The sequence below is a fragment of the Rosa chinensis genome, chromosome 2, assembly GCF_002994745.2.
Source record: "Rosa chinensis cultivar Old Blush chromosome 2, RchiOBHm-V2, whole genome shotgun sequence".
In the NCBI taxonomy this organism is placed as follows: Eukaryota; Viridiplantae; Streptophyta; class Magnoliopsida; order Rosales; family Rosaceae; genus Rosa; species Rosa chinensis.
Window position 1 is genome coordinate 2,903,905 of NC_037089.1, and position 19,438 is coordinate 2,923,342.

The 19,438-nt window shown below is 38.0% G+C and overlaps 4 protein-coding genes across 5 annotated transcripts; all 4 read right to left on the reverse strand.

The window, feature by feature from the left end:
- Positions 1-1,371: 1,371 nt before the first annotated feature.
- On the reverse strand, positions 1,372-4,322 carry LOC112189326. Its single transcript, XM_024328630.2, has 5 exons — positions 3,943-4,322; positions 3,234-3,490; positions 2,289-2,379; positions 1,871-1,943; positions 1,372-1,751 (listed from the first exon to the last, which is right to left on the reverse strand). Exons 1-5 carry the CDS (start codon positions 3,999-4,001, stop codon positions 1,698-1,700), a joined length of 534 nt encoding a protein of 177 aa, XP_024184398.1. The 5' UTR covers positions 4,002-4,322; the 3' UTR covers positions 1,372-1,697.
- Positions 4,323-4,705: 383 nt separating this feature from the next.
- Positions 4,706-7,067, reverse strand: LOC112189327. Of its 2 annotated transcripts, none has more exons than XM_024328631.2 (3): positions 6,939-7,067; positions 6,273-6,429; positions 4,706-5,131 (listed from the first exon to the last, which is right to left on the reverse strand). In XM_024328631.2, exons 2-3 carry the CDS (start codon positions 6,422-6,424, stop codon positions 4,969-4,971), a joined length of 315 nt encoding a protein of 104 aa, XP_024184399.1. In that variant the 5' UTR covers positions 6,425-6,429; positions 6,939-7,067; the 3' UTR covers positions 4,706-4,968. The 2 variants fall into 2 exon arrangements, with proteins under 2 accessions (XP_024184399.1, XP_040371084.1); XM_040515150.1 differs by having other exon boundaries at positions 6,273-6,426; positions 6,939-7,054.
- A 5,774-nt stretch (positions 7,068-12,841) lies between these two features.
- Positions 12,842-14,021, reverse strand: LOC112187670. The gene is made up of 2 exons (XM_024326560.2): positions 13,621-14,021; positions 12,842-13,510 (listed from the first exon to the last, which is right to left on the reverse strand). The coding sequence occupies exons 1-2, from the start codon at positions 13,775-13,777 to the stop codon at positions 13,242-13,244; spliced, it is 426 nt and encodes a 141-aa protein (XP_024182328.1). The 5' UTR covers positions 13,778-14,021; the 3' UTR covers positions 12,842-13,241.
- A 1,463-nt stretch (positions 14,022-15,484) lies between these two features.
- LOC112186971 (phospholipase D alpha 1) lies at positions 15,485-19,373 on the reverse strand. The gene is made up of 4 exons (XM_024325555.2): positions 19,072-19,373; positions 18,498-18,618; positions 16,176-18,075; positions 15,485-16,057 (listed from the first exon to the last, which is right to left on the reverse strand). The coding sequence occupies exons 2-4, from the start codon at positions 18,591-18,593 to the stop codon at positions 15,624-15,626; spliced, it is 2,430 nt and encodes an 809-aa protein (XP_024181323.1). The 5' UTR covers positions 18,594-18,618; positions 19,072-19,373; the 3' UTR covers positions 15,485-15,623.
- Positions 19,374-19,438: the final 65 nt, after the last annotated feature.

A 19,438-nucleotide genomic window follows, 5' to 3' on the forward strand; every position in this document is an offset into this window, starting at 1 on the left:
TAGATTTAGGGAAAAAAAAAATGCAAACAGTACTTGACCTTTGACCAATTAATAACTTTTGTACCTGACAAAAAAAAATATCACTTTGGTACCTGAAGTTCCGATCCCGACCCATCATTAGTACCTGAAGCCGTTAACTCCGTCATGGTGTTAGTCAACTGACATAACTTGAAGGACATATTAGTAATTTCAACTCTAATGTTATGTTTTTTTTTAGTTTCCACGCACTCTCTTCTTCTTCCTTTCTCGCTCTCTACAAATTATGGTTGATTTGGATTAGAAAGCAAAATGGTCTCCTCACTCCTCAGATATACCCAGTACATTACCCAAACAATACTACAACAAGCTCCATCATCTGTCCATCCCCAGTTCTAGTCAAATTGAAATTAGATCCATTAGGCTTTGATCCACCTTGTATCAGCCTCAAATTGATGCCGACGACCTCATCTACAAGACCGGCTTTGGGTCTCTCCTTCCCTCTATTGAAAGATTTCACAGTCTTCCTTTTTTTGTTAAACCAAATCTCAAACAAATTAGCCTCCACACATCCTCTCAAATTCAAATTTGAATTCCAGATTCAGTTTAATTAAAGTCCTATCAGATCACGAAGCTAAACCTTGCAACGATGTGGTGCTCGAAAATGAAGAAGAAGCTCCGATTCCTGTAAGAGCTCACTCGTCCGAGGCAATCTCAGATTCCTCTGATTTTGTACTTGTCACTGAGATCGAATCCTCAGACGGAGATGGAGAGAGACCTCCGATTTTTCTGCGTTGATTATGAACTCCAGCTTGATCTCGTACTTCATCGGATACCAAGTTTCTATCGGATTTGAGAGCAAGGCAAGAAGGAGGGACTCTTGGTGAGGCTCAAGGATCTGGAGCTGAGAAATTTTATTGGTAATGGAGGTAATTAAGGTGGAGAAAACAGAGGTAGGTTGAGACAATGAAGTAGAGGTTTCTGATGTACTTGAAGCTCTGTATCAATAGGCAAGGTACTTGTATTGTGTCGGGCTTCAAATATCAAGTACCAAAGTGATATATACTTTGGTCAGTTGACGCCGAGAAATAGATTCATTGTGATTGAATTGGCGAGAAAGCTGAATGGACCAGAATACCCCTCTAAGTTTGCCAGGTGGCTAACGCCGTAACAGCCAAAAGTGTTTCAGGTACTAAAGTTGGGTCGGGATCCGAACTTCAACTACCAAAATGATTTTTTTTTTTGTCAGATACTAAAATTACTAATGGGCCAATAATCAGGTACTGTTTACATTTTTTTCCCTTGAATCTAATGCATTGATGCTCCATGTTACCAGAATTATATTAGCTATTGGTATCATCTTAAAGGCACTGATGAAGGGGGAAGATAAATAAATAAATAAATAAAAAACCTTCCTCAGAACTTGCAATAACAGCACCATTGTATATTGTAGAACCTCTTTAACTCTGGTATTCACACAAGCAAAGGTAACCGCTTCTGTATGATTCAGCTATGCATGGAACAGAGCATGTTCAACAGATCCATGGTGCATACAATGTCAGAAGGGGGGCAAAACAAGATGAAAATATTAGTGTGTAATATTACAATTAAACTAAAAAGATATATCTTTGTAGCTTTAATTCCTTCTTTGCCCCAGCTATCCACGCCAACCTCTGAGATTTACAAAGACGAACCATCTTCCTGACATATTAGATGCTCGATCAATCGTACAGCCCCTCCTGCTCCCATACTTCCACTAGAAATTCTATCATTTCCTGCCAATATAAACACTATTAGCATTTTTAACAAAATGAACTGGGATAAATGCAATTCAACAAAGAAGTACTGCCAAATTAACAGAACAGAGAGCCACCAAAGCACAAAGAGGACTTACAGACAGAGGAATGCGCTGGGGAAAAGGCTGTCTCTGTTTGGGTCCAACCAATCTTTCGTAAGTTGAATTCCAACTGCAATGTTATAGTTTGTGGAATACAAATTAAAACACAAGGCATTGCAATATATTATCAGCTAGACCGACTTTTGGATTTTCACCCCTTCATGAACTTGCAAAAGCTTATAGAATTCATCAGAATTTGCAAGTCGCTACATTGAAACTAGTGAGGCATCAAGTCATTAGGACAACTAATATATCTAGAAAACATAAACAGGCTACTCTCAAAATGATTATAGCCGTTATAGGTCAGAACTTTGGTTTAATAGATAGGAACAGGAGCAATTACACTTTGGAAAACTAATGTACAAACTGATGACTGGTATTACAGCATGAAGTTACTGAAAAACAAGGAACCTACCTTAATCTGTTTTCCCGACTTCTTAGAGTTTCATCCTTAGGCTTGCCATTTCCAATCCACTCAAGCCTGGTTTGGTTCCAGAGAACAAGACCTGCAGTTAAAGAGGTGTTCATGTTGTGTACCAACAATCTATGCACTCACAAATATGAAAGTTCAAAAGAACAACTATAACTGCTTTACCCACTTGAGTGAAGTAGGGTACCAGCACAATAATGTAGCAGCACAACGAGTAGATCATATATTAGCATGACCATCAATCAAAAGGGTGAAAAGAAAATATAAAACTGACGTAGAAGAAAAACTTTGCTCAACATGTAATCATAACACACCTCACAAAATTTTAAAATCTACATAACCAGTTAACTTTCATGTGAAAGCAATGTTTGGGTCTACAATTTCAGATCAAATCATCAAAGGGGGAACCTGCTATTAGGTCGTGACATGTTCCGTTTGAAGAACCCATTTTACGCTGTCTATGGGATAGATTAATATTTACTCTTTATTTTTCCCCAACAATGACTCTTTATATATGCATTTGTTCTCAGATTCTCTCAACCCAGACCGCTCCTCTCTGAGTCCAGCATCTAGGTTGAGTTACCATTTTAGTAAAAACAAACATTTTAGAAACAACGGAAGTAGGGAAGTATATATACACTCTCTGAATATGCCACAAAACAACGTAAGAAACTAGAAATGTCTTTAGCAACTAACTTACATACATATCATATATATGTAAACTGTCTTCAAACTGACTTTGGAATGTTAAGTGTAGTAACAAAAACATGGGTAGAACACAGCGGGGCACTGTACATTAAAAAAAAAAAAGAAGCTGGGACTTTGGGTTTAGATTAACACAACACAACTACATATGGAGTTGACTAAGTGACACAGCAAACACACTTAACCATCATCGCCATACCAAAGCAACACGCAATCAAAACTTGCCTTGATTTACAAAGTCAGGTTGGCTGCTCGTGCTACCAGCGCCGCTGCCATGGAGGAGGGTCTGGTGTAAGGTGCTGATGGATGAGATGCTTCTCTGGGACTGCATAGCGCTGTTGTCCAAATCATACGTGCTGCTGCTCCAAAAATCATCCGATATGCCAGGTCTCTTCACCGACCGCCCTTGAATTTTCAATCCCTTTGAAGGCTCGTCGACAGCAATAATCGGTGTGGGTTTCGTGCAACATCCAAAACAACCACTGCTCTGTTAAAAACTGGGTTAAACCATATGTACCCCAATTTCCACCAACAAAGCACCATAGTGTATTGATACCACAGTAACCATTCTCAATATGTAAACCACTAAACTAATCCTGCTTCCCTTCTCTCTCAACACATTTTGAAAAAGAAAAAAAATATATCAATCAAAATGGCCAAGTAGTAAACACACTCCATTCAAACACAATTATTAATGCTTCTTCCAAAGTCCAAACATATATAAGTTACTGCATGTTAACCATGTCAAGCTTTGCCATTTTTACCAAAAAAAAAAAAAAAAAAGACTCAAAATTTCTTTAAACCCAATAATAAATTTCTCATTTTAATCTGAAATTAGCTCCCAAATTTAGAAAGTCAAGCTTCTACGACCAAAGAACCTGAAAAACATAATCGAAATAAAAAGGCAAATTTGAATCGGAAAACGGCGACTTACCCCATGCAAGCAAGCAAGTGATGGATCCAAGCAGATAGGGAACCGTTGAGCGACACCATCAAGTCGCCGGAATCATCCAACAGCTCAAATTCGGTTTCCAGAAGAATGAAACTGTAAAGACTTGCCTTTTAGGGTTTCCAATTTGCAGGGAATAGGAATTGATTGCAGAATTTGTGCGTTTCTCCGATTCTGGGGAATCGCTTTTTGCTATTGGCTGCTGCTTTTGGATTATTAAATAAGCACCTGCGGTTTCTTTAGTCCTTTACCACTTGCTTCATCAGTGTGCTGCGTTGGGCAACTGAGCTAAACCACTGTGAGAATGAAAAGTGCTTCTTCTGTTTTTTCACCTCCAAAACGACGGCGTTTCACAATTAACGAGGCGGTTATATTTTTTTTAGTAGAAACGACATTTTTTTATCCCCATCCGACCAGGCGGCCACCTGACGCATCCCATAATATCAGTGAGATTTAAACATGCAACTTCCTTGGTGTTGGTTATTTCAGATAATAACAGGCTATAGCTCACCGACGAAGCGGTTAACCAACAGTCTATAGCTCACTGATAAAGCAGTTAAAAGTTAGAACTTCAAAATGCGGCATTTTGAAGAGTTTCATTTTCCTACCTACAGTTGTGGTGGTTAGAGAAGGTGAGCGGGCAATTTCTAAGGAGGTCCATGGTGACATGGCATTAATTGGTGACCGGCTAGAATAATGTTATTGTGAAATGACGAGTCTGATAAGAACTTATATGATTGCCTCTCCATGATTGAGAATCCCTTATCAGGTTTTGGAATCTCCGTATATGATCGGAAAATATGGAAGGGAAACTTTGGCAACGGCCAATAATCGATGCCGTGTAACACAGCTAGTCCACACACGCACACGCCGGAAAGCAAATTATTCCATGGTAGCAAGACAAATAAGAGAACCGACAGCATTTTGATTACAAATGGTGAGCACAGCCAACAAAAAGAGTCTAAGAACTGGGAACAAATTTGCGTTTCTCCTTGGTTTAGGGTTCAGAAGCTAATTGGACTTTCTGAACAGCAGGGATGCCAAGCCTACCCTCCATCCAAGGGTCGGAGAGGGCATTGACGGCTCATTCTTTCTGGGTATCAGAGATGCCAGACCTACATGAGAGCTCTGACCAATGTTGTTCTCCTGCTTGGTGATACTAGTCTCCGCAGACCTGAAAATGATTCCAATATTCAGCTGGCACTTGGATTCCACATTGGCATATTTTTTATGCAAGTTGATGTAAATTGAAAGAAAAGATTTTCATGTGAAATGCCTATATATCAATCAGTAGTTTTATCAAACCAAACTATCAAATTGTTAATGGAGTGGCTTCCTCTCAATGAACACAATCACTAGAAGAGGGAATTGCGTGGGAGCATTCATGAGATTGTGTATGCGCATGCAGACTTTTATCAAACCAAACTATCAAATTGTTAATGGAGTGGCTTCCTCTCAATGAACATAATCACTAGAAGAAGGAATTGCGTGGGAGCATTCATGAGATTGTGTATACGCATGCAGACTTCTATGTACGAACTTAGACTTAAGAGGAGGGAATGGGAATATGTGGACAAAGAGAACCCAGACACAGGGCCGCAAGGAGAAAAGATAGAACCCCTACAGCACCTCCTACTAACAAACCTTCTAATGTATTGAAGTCCTCACACGTATGGCTGAAATCATTGAGCTTATAACCTTATAACACAAAGTACTTCAAAGAGAAAACTTTCATATAAAGCCACGAGTATGGAAAACTAGGCATCAGAAGGCAAGATAGTTGCAATAGTGTAAGAGATGGCAACAACCAGATCATAAGTTAAAACAGGACAAAGCAGTTAGCTAGATCCTTGGCTCTAAAGCTTTCTCTCTTCAAGCCAAATTAGTGACTTACAACCGTTGTAAAGTCTATGAATATAGTAAAATGAAGACATTGTGAAGCCCTAAACTAAAGTAAGCCCGCCACAGCACCTTGCACAGGCCTGCCACAATGAAGGGGAATCCAACAATGGATCATTTCTTTGTCTGCTAAACTTGCATACCTAAGTCAACATAATTCCAAGAAATGACTTGACGAAACAACCCAACAACTATATATGACAACTACAAAAGAGGCAAGCATCTCCCAGCTGTATGGAAGACTCGGAGTCAGAGAGTTAGGAACTAGACTCGCCTAACATTTCTTACATAATATGATGGAGCTTAAAATGCAAGTCTTGAATGGGACTTTTCATTTGAAACTTATGAACTCAGAAAAGTAAAAAGTAAAGATAGCATATATAAAAAACAGACTGAAAGCGTGAAAAAGCACATACATGGGAGCATCAGTGCCTTGATATGCAAATGTAGACATGCCCTGTCTCTGCTTATGCTTAGGATTGGCTGTGCAGTACACATAAACACGTCCACGGCGTTTAATTGTCTTACAAAACTCGCACATCTTCTTCACCGATGATCGCACCTTCATGGCTACTGTAGTAAAAATCAAAGAAGCCATCGGATTCAGCATCCAATCATACTCGATATGATTAACAAGAAACAAATAATGGCTGCCAAATTGAAAACCCAGCTCCCCAATCAGCCAATTACCAATTTAGTTTCCTTCATTGCATCAATGGATTGTTCATAACTTTAAAAGGCGTCAACTTTCATGTTCTAATTGCTAATTAGCACGAACCCAAACTCACAAACTACAGCAGATTCATAAATCTAAATCAAAACCCAAAACAAATGCCAACTCTTAGATCAAGAATCGATTCTTTACTCATCCAAAACAAGTAAACAGGTCTAAAAATTGAATCTTTAGTATCAATTTGAAAAGGGTAATTTCCTATACACAGGATATAGGACTACCGAGTCATCAATGAATTTGCAGATACAAGAAACCCTAGTAAAGAAAACTGAGCCTCATCAAATTACTTAACAGAGAATACTAATCATATTAATATCGGAGTTTCTATAATTCTATGTAGGAGAAGTACCTGATTGAAAACGGCGGCGTTTTGCTGTGTAAGAAATGACTCCTCTATGTTCTTCTTCTTCTTCTTCTTCTTCACTGCGAGGGGAGTAGATGCGTTGGTCTCTGTTGTAGGCTGTAGCAGACCTAACTTGGGCTTAAATCAGAAAGAAACGACGCCCAGAAAAGAGAGGCCCAAATCTGCATCTCTGATGGGCTCAAATAAGCTCTACAAAATTGACTGAGTTCAAACAGACTTTGGGATCTAAAGCCCGAGCCCAAGTGTGTGTTACGATTAGATAAGTCAAGAGTTTAATCTCCTTCGATGTACTTGGAACAGAAAAAGAAAGAAGACAAAAAAGTTACGACCGACGAGGCTAAATGTGAAATATGATTATCTGAATGGTATGAATATTATATCGATTGGTAGTTTGGTGAAATGTCACATTAAAGTGACAAGGATTGATTATAACTAGGATGTTTCCATTGGAAGGATAAAAGTTGCTGGGCTATATATAAACAAATGCGTTTGAATCTAAGGATGGTGATTTAGTCAGTATAATTGCTGTAAAAAGTTATGTTTAGGGATCTCAAACATATATTGAACCTTAAACCTCAACGTCATGGCCACTAATTAAGTACAATTTGGTTGATTAGCCTAATTAATTATTAACACGTACTAGCTTAGCCAAGGTAGTACAGGTTGCTTGCTGGTGATCCTTATCTTCAGCAAAACTCACGTTATTGGTGGGTAGAAATGAGTTTGATCGATTTCATTGCATGTTTGGGCAGGGGGAAGAAGCCCTTTTCTCCACCTAATGTTCCCCAATGATGAAGTCATTTATACTAATTAAATCAGACATGTTGGCATCTGATTGCTTGGTTTGAATAGTTGCATCTTTACTCCACTTTCTAGTTCATCATCAGTTTTTAAAATACATTATGTTAGGCAAGGATGTGGTAAGATGAGGACACATTATGGTGTGACTTTCTTAATTATATTTCTATTTTAGTCAATGACTATTTATTTTTCGTTTAATTTGAAAGAGGAAACCTGCGAACATGATTTTTTTATAACAAACACACAAGGACGCAACTACCAGAGAGGGCCGAATGACTAGCTAGTATGTGTTCTTCTCTATTACACCATATCGAAACCTTTGTTACGGCTAAATAGCTCACGGACATGCTACAATTTAGTTTTAGGATTCAAATAGTTAATTCCTTAGGTTTTTATACAAACACTAGTGTTATAAATATATATTCTCCCACTTCATCAATAGGTACTTGATATTCTAAATAGGGAAATGAAATTCACACTCCATAATTTGTAATCCACACATTCTTTTTCATTATTTGGTCAAAATTTTCATAAAAAGACAAAATTTAAACTACTAAAAAAATAAAATATGAAGTGTGAATTTTAAAATAAAAATTATAGATTTCACTCGTCTTTAAACAGTGCATTCAAATATATTGAAAACTGTGTACAATGAATATAAATGATAATGAAATACCTATAGGATCTTAGATTTATAATTTAAATTTTTAATCACTAATGTGCACACCCAAAAAGGAAAGGGTTAAAACAAAAAAGCATCGTCTCTTTTGTTGACTAAATTAATGGAGGAAATGCTTCTCTTTCGTGAGAAACATTATAAAGTTGATGAGATCAAGAAGAAAGTGAATCCAAAGAAGCATCTAGAATGGGATTTGAAGATGTCATTACTCCTTTTTTACCGAGTTGCTGATCGGTGAATGGACCATTGTGAATGTATAATTTGGTCATCTTCCACTGTTAGTACATATAATATCATCATGATTGTGCCCTCCATTTAAATAATTGGTGCTGCTCTCTGGTCTCTGCTCACGAAACCCTAATTCAGAACTATGCATGTACAGTTCTAGTACTACTTGTCGTCGTTGTTGGTGAGGATTAGTAGTGGAACTAGATATTGTTGACTTGCAGGTTCACCTAGCTAGCTCACACCTTTCTTCTTTGTTCGAAACCAATTAATGTACGTGTTCCTCAGATTCGCAAAACCTAACTTTGCATTTTAGCTACTCAGTGGAAGACTTTGACCCATTTCGATTTTGTGGTACGTGTTCATTTGGTTTTCCCATCTAAACAACCCCGGCGCGGCCCTGCAGTGCCAAAGCTCTCAAAGATCGAACGAACACTGATCTATCTCTCAAAGAAATAGAAACTTCAAGTTGCATCTAGTTTCTTAAGTTGAATATTAAATAGGAGATTGATCGAGAAAACAGGTCGATCGAACTCTTAATCATTCACTTCAAATTTCAAAGTTCAAACCCTGAACTAAAATGATACATATGCACGGGAGCTGAGGGAGACATAAAAGTATTCTCACATGACTTGTTTCACTTGAATTGGAACGCATATGATTCACACTTCCACACATGCATAGGTATTAAAAAGTAGAATTATTGCGAGCTCATTCACAATGACCCAGCTACTACATATAATCCATACATTTGTGATCTGTACGTACGTACCGATCACATTGAGCTCATTTTACACGGTATGTAGGTTCCATTTTGATTCTTCTGTCAATATTAAACAGCCAACTTGGTCCCAAATTGTTCCCTTCTCCTTGCTAATTAAGTTTGATATATAAGTTTCTCAAGTTTTTGTTAGACCCTTTTTCTCAAAATGGATTTGGGACCATATTACCTAACCATTCATTTCTTGTTGTTTGTACACCTACATGTGAAGCTATGATGCATGTACTGTAAACTACATGGATTGAATTCTTAGGCTTCTTTCTTCAAGTATATATTCTCTAATAATTCAATTAATTCAAAGATATTATTAATTTAATTGATATTTCGAGACTCAAATGTTGTATAAAAACACACACATATGCATCGCATGTGTCAATAAAGACTAGTATATATCTATACTAGCATTCTTCTTACATGCTCTGCATGTGTAATAGTTTTTTATTTAAGAAAAAAAAAACAATTATTGCAGAGAGAAAATAGTAGGAGAGAAAAGTAAGGATTGTGAGATAATTTATTTTTAATTTTCTTAATAAAAATCTACTTTGTAACTGTCATATTTACCCTTATAATTTAATTTATTCTCAGAGTATTTTAATTTTTCAGAGTTAAATCTGTCAAAAATTTCAAGTTTAACTAATAAAACCTCTTCTCTTAATAATAGTATAGATATATATTGCAGATCAAATTAGAACATAATCAATAACGTACGTAATACTACTTAATTCATTCAACTTTTCTTGATTTACATAAATTAATTTCAATTATAAATCTAAATTAATGCAATTATTCAATATTCAACCTCATGTTAATTTTCTTTTTAATTAGACCTTCAAGTGGCTCATGCATTAGGCCAATAGCCAAACTTCTCTCGTGGCTTGTGACATCATTTCATGTAAAATTCTCTCGTGGCTTGTGACATCATTTCATGTCGAGTAAACATATATATGATCAAGTGGTCGATCATGACCTAGCTAGCAACCCCAAACCAATACTATCATTACTATGGAATCAATCTTAGCACATATATCATATAGCCAACCGTTTGTGCCATTGTGGACACCACGACATAGGAAAATAATTAAACTATAAGTTGTTAATATTGAATAAAGCAGCAAAAATAATGAGGAAAACAAAGGACATATGGGTCGCACCATGATCGAGTACCCCCACAAGCAACATAAATATTCTGGAAATATTGATGCCCTCGAGCTTTTTCAAGAAAATGCAGAAACAGCGAGACACATAGGTCCATATATATATATATAATGTTTGTGTTCCCAAATCAAAATGCAAAGTTGGTAACCAACAAAATTTTCAGTTGCCCATGATAATGTTGCTAAGCTTCTACTGGTTTTCTCTTTGTTTACTCGCTCCTCTCCTCTCCCGGCCCTTTTTGACATCTCTCATTTACAAAAGGTTTTGTACAGAAAAGAGAAAAAGAACAACCTTGCAACAAGGAAAAACAAAATGTGAAATCGTATACTATATAATAGTAGTGTTGCAATATTTTCTATATCCACCAAATTTTCATGTGTTTGGAGTTTTGGATCAAGTGTTTTCAGATCCCAATAACATCAATCTTTAAATCCAAGTCAAATATTGTCACAAAATTGAATTAAACCAATAAGAAAAAAAAAGGTTCTACAAAAATGGTCAAATGATTTATTCAATAGTCTTTTTTTAATTTGTTCATGAGTTAGTTAAGAATCAATTGATAATTAAGCTACAAGTGAGGCCAATAATTCTATGTTTTAATATTTAATGGGGGGTGAAATTTGCACACCCTCTTTTACATTCCAAACACCCTTTGCCTATTTTTAATATTTCTTATCAATCCACTATATTTCTCTTCCAAAACTACCATTCTCTCTCTCAATTTGCACACTCCCTTTTACATTCCAAACACCCTTTGCCTATTTTTAATATTTCTTATCAATCCACTATATTTCTCTTCCAAAACTACCATTCTCTCTCTCTCTCTCTCTCTCTCTCTCTCTCTCTCTCTCTCTCTCTCTCTCCCTCCCTCCTGGTTTCCACTTGGGCAACCCACACTTTAAGCTTACTACTTGAATTTTCATCATCAAAACGAATGGTGAAGGTCAAATAACTTGGACCGCTCAGCGACAATGAATTACAAATGTTTAGTAACTAATGCAATTGTTGCATGCACACTTTGAGTGTATTTGATCGAATACAAAGCTCACAGAACCAGAAGCAGATAGAAATTAACCATTTCTTGCTAATACAGTCTACTCAAGCAAAATCACAGAGATCCAAGCTACTACAGTAACAATTGAGCTAAATCCCAAGCTCAGAGCCACAATTTCTCATCAAAATCCAAACGAGTGTCACCGTCAGAAATCATACCTTCTCGACGGCGTGGAGAGCAGCGGTGTAGCCGCAGACGCCAGTGCTAATGATGAGCAAGTCTTAGTCAAACGACTTCGGAGCGCTTCCATTACCTGACAAGGCTGCCGAAACCTTCTTGGACCGCGACGCCGTCGAGAGCCAGACGCGGTGCGAGTCAGACTGGCTAAGCGAGGAGAACTCGAAGGCTTCTCGCCGGAGACTGCAGAAGCGGAGATTGATCGGCTTGGACTGAGCTAAGGCAGCGCGGACTGAACGACGTAGTTTGATCTGAGAATGGTGGGGGAGAGAGTAGGGAGAGAAAGCGAGGCATCCAGAACCAAGAGTGGGTTGCCTAAGTGGAAACCGGGAGGGAGGGAGGGGGAGAGAGAGAGAGAGAAGGGTAGTTTTGGAAGAGAAATATAGTGGATTGATAAAAAATATTTAAAAAAAAGCAAAGGGTGTACGTGTGGAATGTAAAAGAGCACGTACAAATTTCACCCCTCTAAATATATTTGGTTCATAGTTGGTTTGCTTCCCATCCAAGGTTTTATGAGGTCAAATGTAGAAGTCTTTGTAGTCCATTTATTTATGTACTTGGCTAAAAAATCTGGTGGGTTGATGGAGGAAGCATCCTAGCACATGGCTCTGTTCACACTATGCATGGATGCTTCCATACATACGCATGTGATGCAAATTTTCTGTCCAAACAAACACCATAGAGTTGATAAAGCACACCCATATCACATTATTGAACACAGAGTCAAATTCCAGCAGTTCTGATTTGTAAAGGGCTCCCCAAGGCTCAAGAAGACCATCTTTAATTCTCATTTCTCATCCTAAAGTCATTCTACAAGCTTTTCCTTTCTCTTTCATAGCACTTGAATCCAACTATTATTTTGTTGTTCCGGGCTACATATGTTACACAGTGGTTCAATCCAATACAATAGTGATAATTAAGCAAATATGAATAGACCAATTAAATTAACCCGAATTATAGACACATGATGGTCGAAATGCTCATAAACTATAGTTTCGTATGATAGGTGATCACTCGAAAGATTAAAGGTAATTCACCATTTACTCTTAAATTGATTTCATACATTTTTTTCAACCCTAAAACTAAACCCAAAGGATTCAGCTGCCTACCTATACATGATTACATTCCAACAAGATTTGGAGCTGAAATATGAACAAAAATTGAGGAACCATATCCTGCACCCAATCCCATCATGTTACAACAAACATAAAAACGGCAAGAAGCCAAGAACTACCAAAACCTATGGCCCATCATTCCTTACAATTCCGAATATTCCTTGTAACCTCAGAAAAGAAAAATAATATACAAACTTTAACGAAAGGCCTAATCTTTAATTAACGAAAGGTCTAATCTTTAATTATACACAACTAATCAAACCCCAAAATATACATAGATCGATGGGAGAATGACGATCGATCAGTGCGAGTAGGCCAATCGATGATGAACCACACGATCTCTAAGTATCCCATTATAGAGAGCCACTCGGTTTGCTGGCATTCCTTTATATTTCTGAGCACCTCCACTAGTCTTTTTAAAGTTTAGTGATGCTGATGCTGATGATGAAGAAGAAGAAGAAGAAGAAGAAGAAGCAATGATCTGCCTTCTGAACTCTTCTCCATCCCCAATTGGATCCACCACATCCTTTGCAAAGTGAACTCTCTTCTTCTTGTTCTTCCTCGTCTTCTCTGCAAAACCCAACAAGAAAAAGAATCAGAAACCATACATACGTATTTAACTAATGCTAATTATGAAACAGAGTAGGGAAGACAGAAGTGTTATATATGGTTATGCATACCAGAAGAGATACAAGATCGTAGAATTTTGGGAGTGGACTGAGAAATTTGGTGGTGATCTGCCGGTTTCTGAAGGCGAAAAGCGAGGAGGAGGACAGTGCCGGAGACAGCCATGGCCGTCGCCAAGACCACGCCTTGTGAGCCCAACATGGAAGACATAGTCTTCTTTTTCAAAGTTTGGAATTCAAGAATTAGAATTTTGAAGAAGAAGGTGAGGAACCCAGTTGAAAATAAGAAATGAGAAAAGAAAAGAAAGGCAGTCTTTACATGAATGAGGGACTAGAATGAAGGTGGATAAATAGTTATGGTGGTGGCAGTGGGAACTACAACTACTACACGACTACATGTGAATGAAGAAATATCATATTGAATATTATGACCCAAATGGGGTTTATTTTATTACCAAAGCTTTGATCAAGCATTGGTCATGGCCTTTTTCAATTTGATCTGGTAAAAGTTAAAAGCGTGGGTCACCATGTGAGGTGAATGAGGTGTGCAAGGAATTGAATAATTTTGAATGTGTGTGTTTTCATTACTTCAGCCAACTCTGTCCCTCTCTCTGTTGTGTACCGCACGGCAAAGAAAAGGGTTCTTGCTGAGGTCATTGCTTTCTTGTTTGGGGAGGACCGAGGAAGAGAATGACTAACTGAGCTCTTAGCTGTTAGCTCAGCTCACTGTTACTTTTTTGCCATTCTTTTTCACGGTCTTGAATCTTTATGACGGAGCTAGACTGCGTGCTGGACACCCGAATAGTTTAATGGAGATAATTCTCATTTAAAATCCGTCTCATAATAATAATTGATCACGTTATTAGGAATTTGTACACTACTAATTGTATGTTATGAGTTCTCGAGCTCGCTTTGTCGCATACCCTGAACTATACTTCAGTTTGCATTATATACATAGGATTCAAATATCCCTCTGTTTTGTGGGAAATGCGTGATATGAATTTTACCCAGAAGACGTTAATAAGAGAATGGTACAAATTGTGATAAATTATTGTTGGGTTTTTCTTTGAATATACGCAGCCTCCGTCATGAATGACATGTCAGGCCGTTCCATGCCAAAAAGATAGGAGTTTTTGAGGGTTATATCCAGTTAGATAGGAAAATGACTAGGGGACCAATGGATTAGAGGCTTATAGAGCTTCAAAATCAGATATATTTTTCTTTTGCAATCTGCACATGTAGTTCATCATATTCTACTCAGACCTACCTCATTCCTCGGTCACAATTTCACTTGTGGCCTTTGTTAGGTTCTGAATAGCCAATAGGGGGCAGTATGGCCTTAGATTGTGGTTTGATGTTGGCTGAATTCTAGAACAGATTAGAAGAACATATAGCTGGTTGAAAATATTATATATAAAAGACGGTTGAGTAAGATAAGGAACTAGGTGATATCTAACTTGGACATTTTGACAGAAAAGGCAGAAATGAGAAGATAAATAGTATATTTGGGAAGAATATGAGAGCAAGTTAGTCTTGCACATCATCACTTCTTCTGAAAGCAATGTTTGTTAGAGGTGTAATAACTAATTAGTGCAGATAAGTCTGAACAGTTGAATACTGATTAGGCAAGTTGGAACTTAGAAGTCTAACAATGGCGACTACCTTAAAGTTTTAACGCCAACGGTTCCAAAAGAAAATATCAAATCCAAATAATTGAAACAGCTATTGATTGATAATCTCAGTGTTGACATGTAATTCCCAATAGGACTTTTGAGAGATGTGAAAGGTTCTTTGCAATTTGTCTCATCAAATCCCAATAACGGCGTCTGAAGTTTCTTATCAATGATGTTGAACACTATTTCCTGGTCAACTGGAAAAACAGGTGGAAGTTTTAGAAGAAAGTTAAACTACACAGTCAAAAAAACAAACATATGTGTATTATTCACTGAATTCATTTACAGAGGAAAAAAATTGGGAAAGAAGTACAGAGAAATCAAGTTCAAGGGAGGAAGAAAGGACATCATAACTCTAGGAATCAGAAAGGGTAATGTAGGCTTTTAAGTAGTGATGATTGAAGGAATTAAGTCAGATCTGGTTCCATGAACTTTAGCCTTGGTGTCTGGAAAAAATTCAACCCCAGGTAACTCAGTGACCTCTCCATTTTCAGTAATTTTTACGGGATAGGGTAGCAAATGTCCTGGCAAGTCACCCTCTAAGGTCTCACTTAAATAGAGTTCCCAATGCTTTTCGGCAATCTGGTTCACCATTCTCACACATTCCACATTCTCCGGCTCAAGAAAGGTGTTATTGAGCAACCCCAAATGTTCATACCACAATGCCATTCTGAGGCCATGGATTTGGCCCCGGGCAGGTACATTGGTAGATAGGTGATATGGTTGGTAAGCTCCCATGGCAATCTCAGTATCCCTGGCGCCGTCCATTGATCTCTGATTTATGTTGGCGGATCCAATGATTATGTATTCATCATCAACTGCAAAATGCAGACATTTCGAAGCTTTAGTTAGTATATGTTAATGTGTAGTAGCAAAATTTTGGAAGTTTATTAACATTACAGCTCTAAATGAGAGGAATGTCACAAGTTGGTTTACCTATCATACACTTGGCATGTACGTAGATCATGAACCGCCTAGATTGTTGAGCTCTACTGTAATCTGTATCATGCTGTGGTTTCTCATGAGGTTCATATTCTCCGCTTCGCTTCTTCTCACGATTTCCAAGGCAAAAGAATGTCAAATACTCCTTAGGGTTTGCATCAAGCCCCTTGGTCTTTAGAGCTTCTGTTATGTCCCTATACATCATCTCCATTGTCAACTTCTGCCAATGCAATATTGCCTGAACAGATTGGCTTTCTGGAACACCCTCTGGCCACATAGGCATGACAATGTAGACAGTAAATCTTTCTCCAGCTTCAATCTTACTAACAATCTTTAGTGACAGTTCTTTTGGAATAAGATGCAAAGCGCCAACCTCCTCAACTTTGAGGTCTTTATGATCTGACTGCCAGCCAAAAGAGCTTCCAAGAAAGTACTGATTTTCGATGTAGATAAAACTCTTTGCTCGACGAATTGCATTGATATATGCATCCTGAATGCTTCTGTCAATCACATGATCTCTGCCACTGACTAGACCAGCCCTGGTAGCATCTTCAGGAGAGTTGGGAAATCCGAATGCAGCTCCTCCATCAATGGATCGGAACAACTGAACATTCCATGTGTCATGGTCTTCGGGATACATAACCGGAGATGGTGGTATAAAGGTCTGATCAAAATCTCTGAGTTGAAAAAGTAAGTCTATCACACCTTGCTTTCTCCACCTCTGCTCAAAGTTGAATAAAACATCCCAAGCAATAGGCCCTTCTAGCCTACAATGTATGTCATGCCAAGGCTCCCTTGGTCCACCTTTTGCGATTGAGGCACCATTAAAATTGGGTTGATGGAGATCATCATGGTGGATTGTGCCTAAAGTCCTGAAAAGGGGATGAAACTGAGTGTCATATCTTCCATCACAAAGATCAATGCCGCCAATGAAGCTCACAATCCTCCTCTTTTCTAATGCTCCATTCGGCAATTCACTGTCCACTACCACAATCTTTTGATGATGAGTGAACATTGTTCCAACCTCTATATCTTGAACAATGCTTTGCCCATTGTCAGGGTTTCTGGGACACAACACGCAGTGAACTCCGCTGTCATGGAAGTAACTTTCGGTATCTTCATCATGAGTAGCCATCAGTCCAACTTTCTTTAGTACCTTCACTGAAGTTCTGTCATCCCATACAAGCATTAAGACCTTCACTCCTTCCTTTGCTTTCTTCTTAAGAAGCTCTCCCAGAGTCAAGTCTCCGTCTACTATCTTTGGCCTCATCGTGTCCCTTACTAATGTGATTTTAGTATATACAGACCAGCCAGCAATGTATATCAAGTGCTTTGCATCATAGATTGCATGAAAAATATCTTCCCAACACCGATGAGGTTCGTAACACTTGCCTCCAGCTAAAGGGATGTTGGGGATGAAATTGTCTGGAACATGAGCATCTTGGTAAAGGGTAACCCTGCAGCCATTTCTTTGTGGGAAAAATGTGTAGGGTACTCCTGGATATTTAGGACTTTTGATTCCATAAGACCAATTACAGTTTTTAGTTACAGGATGAAACCTCAGTTTCACATGGATTTTGGAACCTCCATGTAAAGGTCCACTGTGATGATCCATTCTGATCTTAAGCCATCTGTCTACTTCTTCTCCATGGAGGAGTTCAGCAGCAGGCAAATAAGCTCTTCCGATGACATTGGCCCCAATTAGATTGTATTCTTTGATGGAGAAAACGATATTAGAAGCCATATGAGCACAGTAAATGTGAAAGGATTCATTCCACTGTGGATTTGTGGTTGTTTCTTCCAGCAGTCTAGTTCTTCCAACTCTTGCATTTTCGAAATCAATGGTTGCATAGGGTCTGCAACCTTTCCCCAATCCAACTGACTCTTCAATCAGCTACAGTGATTCAAAATTATCACATTCATTACTCGAGTTGGACTTGTACTTGGCAACTTAACTTGTTAATTAATATAATTGGCCTTATTAGAATTAAGGACTAAAGTTTGATATATCATGATTCATGAATGCTGTACTAGCCACCAAGCAGGACTAAGGACAGCCAAGTAATGAAGCATGGAAAATAGATTAGATAAGTTCTAATGTTCTATCAGCCGCACAGTATTTGAAGGACATTAATTAGCTAGAAAATAAATACGGGAAACAGAAAATTGTCACTTGAAGCCTAGGAATGTAGATTGAAAGTGTGAAAAATTAGTCCATTTTTCTCAGTTTGGTCATGTTTACCTCAAAATTCAATAATAGGAACTGAACCAAAAAGAGAAGTACAGAAAGAACATAACACTGTATAATATATGTACCTTGCATAAGAAGGTGCAGCAATTTCCAGCCTTCAACTTATCGACTTCGAAAATCGTTGCATGAAGTACTCCATACAGCAGCACAGTTTGCGCCATGATCTCTCAATTCAAGTATCAATCTCTGTTAAGCAATCACAAATGAATATGGCAGCTGCTGACATGCATGAGCATTCAGAAGTCTTAAACAGCAAGACAAAGGAGTTCCTTAATTTGAACGCAAAAAGGAAGAAGACCAGGAACAAATTCAGAGTCAATCACTACGTATTGAATGGTAGATGAGAGATTGAGGTGTTATTTCCTTTAAAGAATAGGAAGCAATGTGAGAACGCAATATATATTTCCTAGTGTTCTATGATCCATCTTCTATATATGCGTTGAATTGGAGTTGAAGAATATAAAAAATGCTAATGGAGATTTATTATATGCACTATATATATCCAGTTGTGGTACAGGTGAGCAACCTTAATTTTCAACTATCATAATCATGTCATGGAAAACTCAGCTAGAAATTAGGTTTGATTTGTCTTCAATTAATTTAAATTAAAATTAGTACTAGTTTCATCTAATTGGATACCTTGCATAACTGTCTCATTTTATATGTTTTCAAGTCTTTTGTTCATCATGAGGCTCTGAACAGCCCATCGGCGGCTGGAAGAAAAGGTCTTCCCTGCCAATAAGGAGAGGCCGATGTATTAGGTATCCGGTCGAGATCGATCAACTGATCAGTGTCGGTCAACACGGCAGAAAGTGCCTTTCTCCTATTCCAATTTCCAAATAGAAGATCACCCACATTTTCGAGAGCCCCCCGTCCGTCCCATTTTTAATTAACAAGGTCTACATGTCATTTCATTGTTCATTTGTTATACCACATCAACCTTACACGTGGTACTAATCCAAGCATTTCTGGTTCTGGTCCATTATCGTGCTAAATTGCACAAATT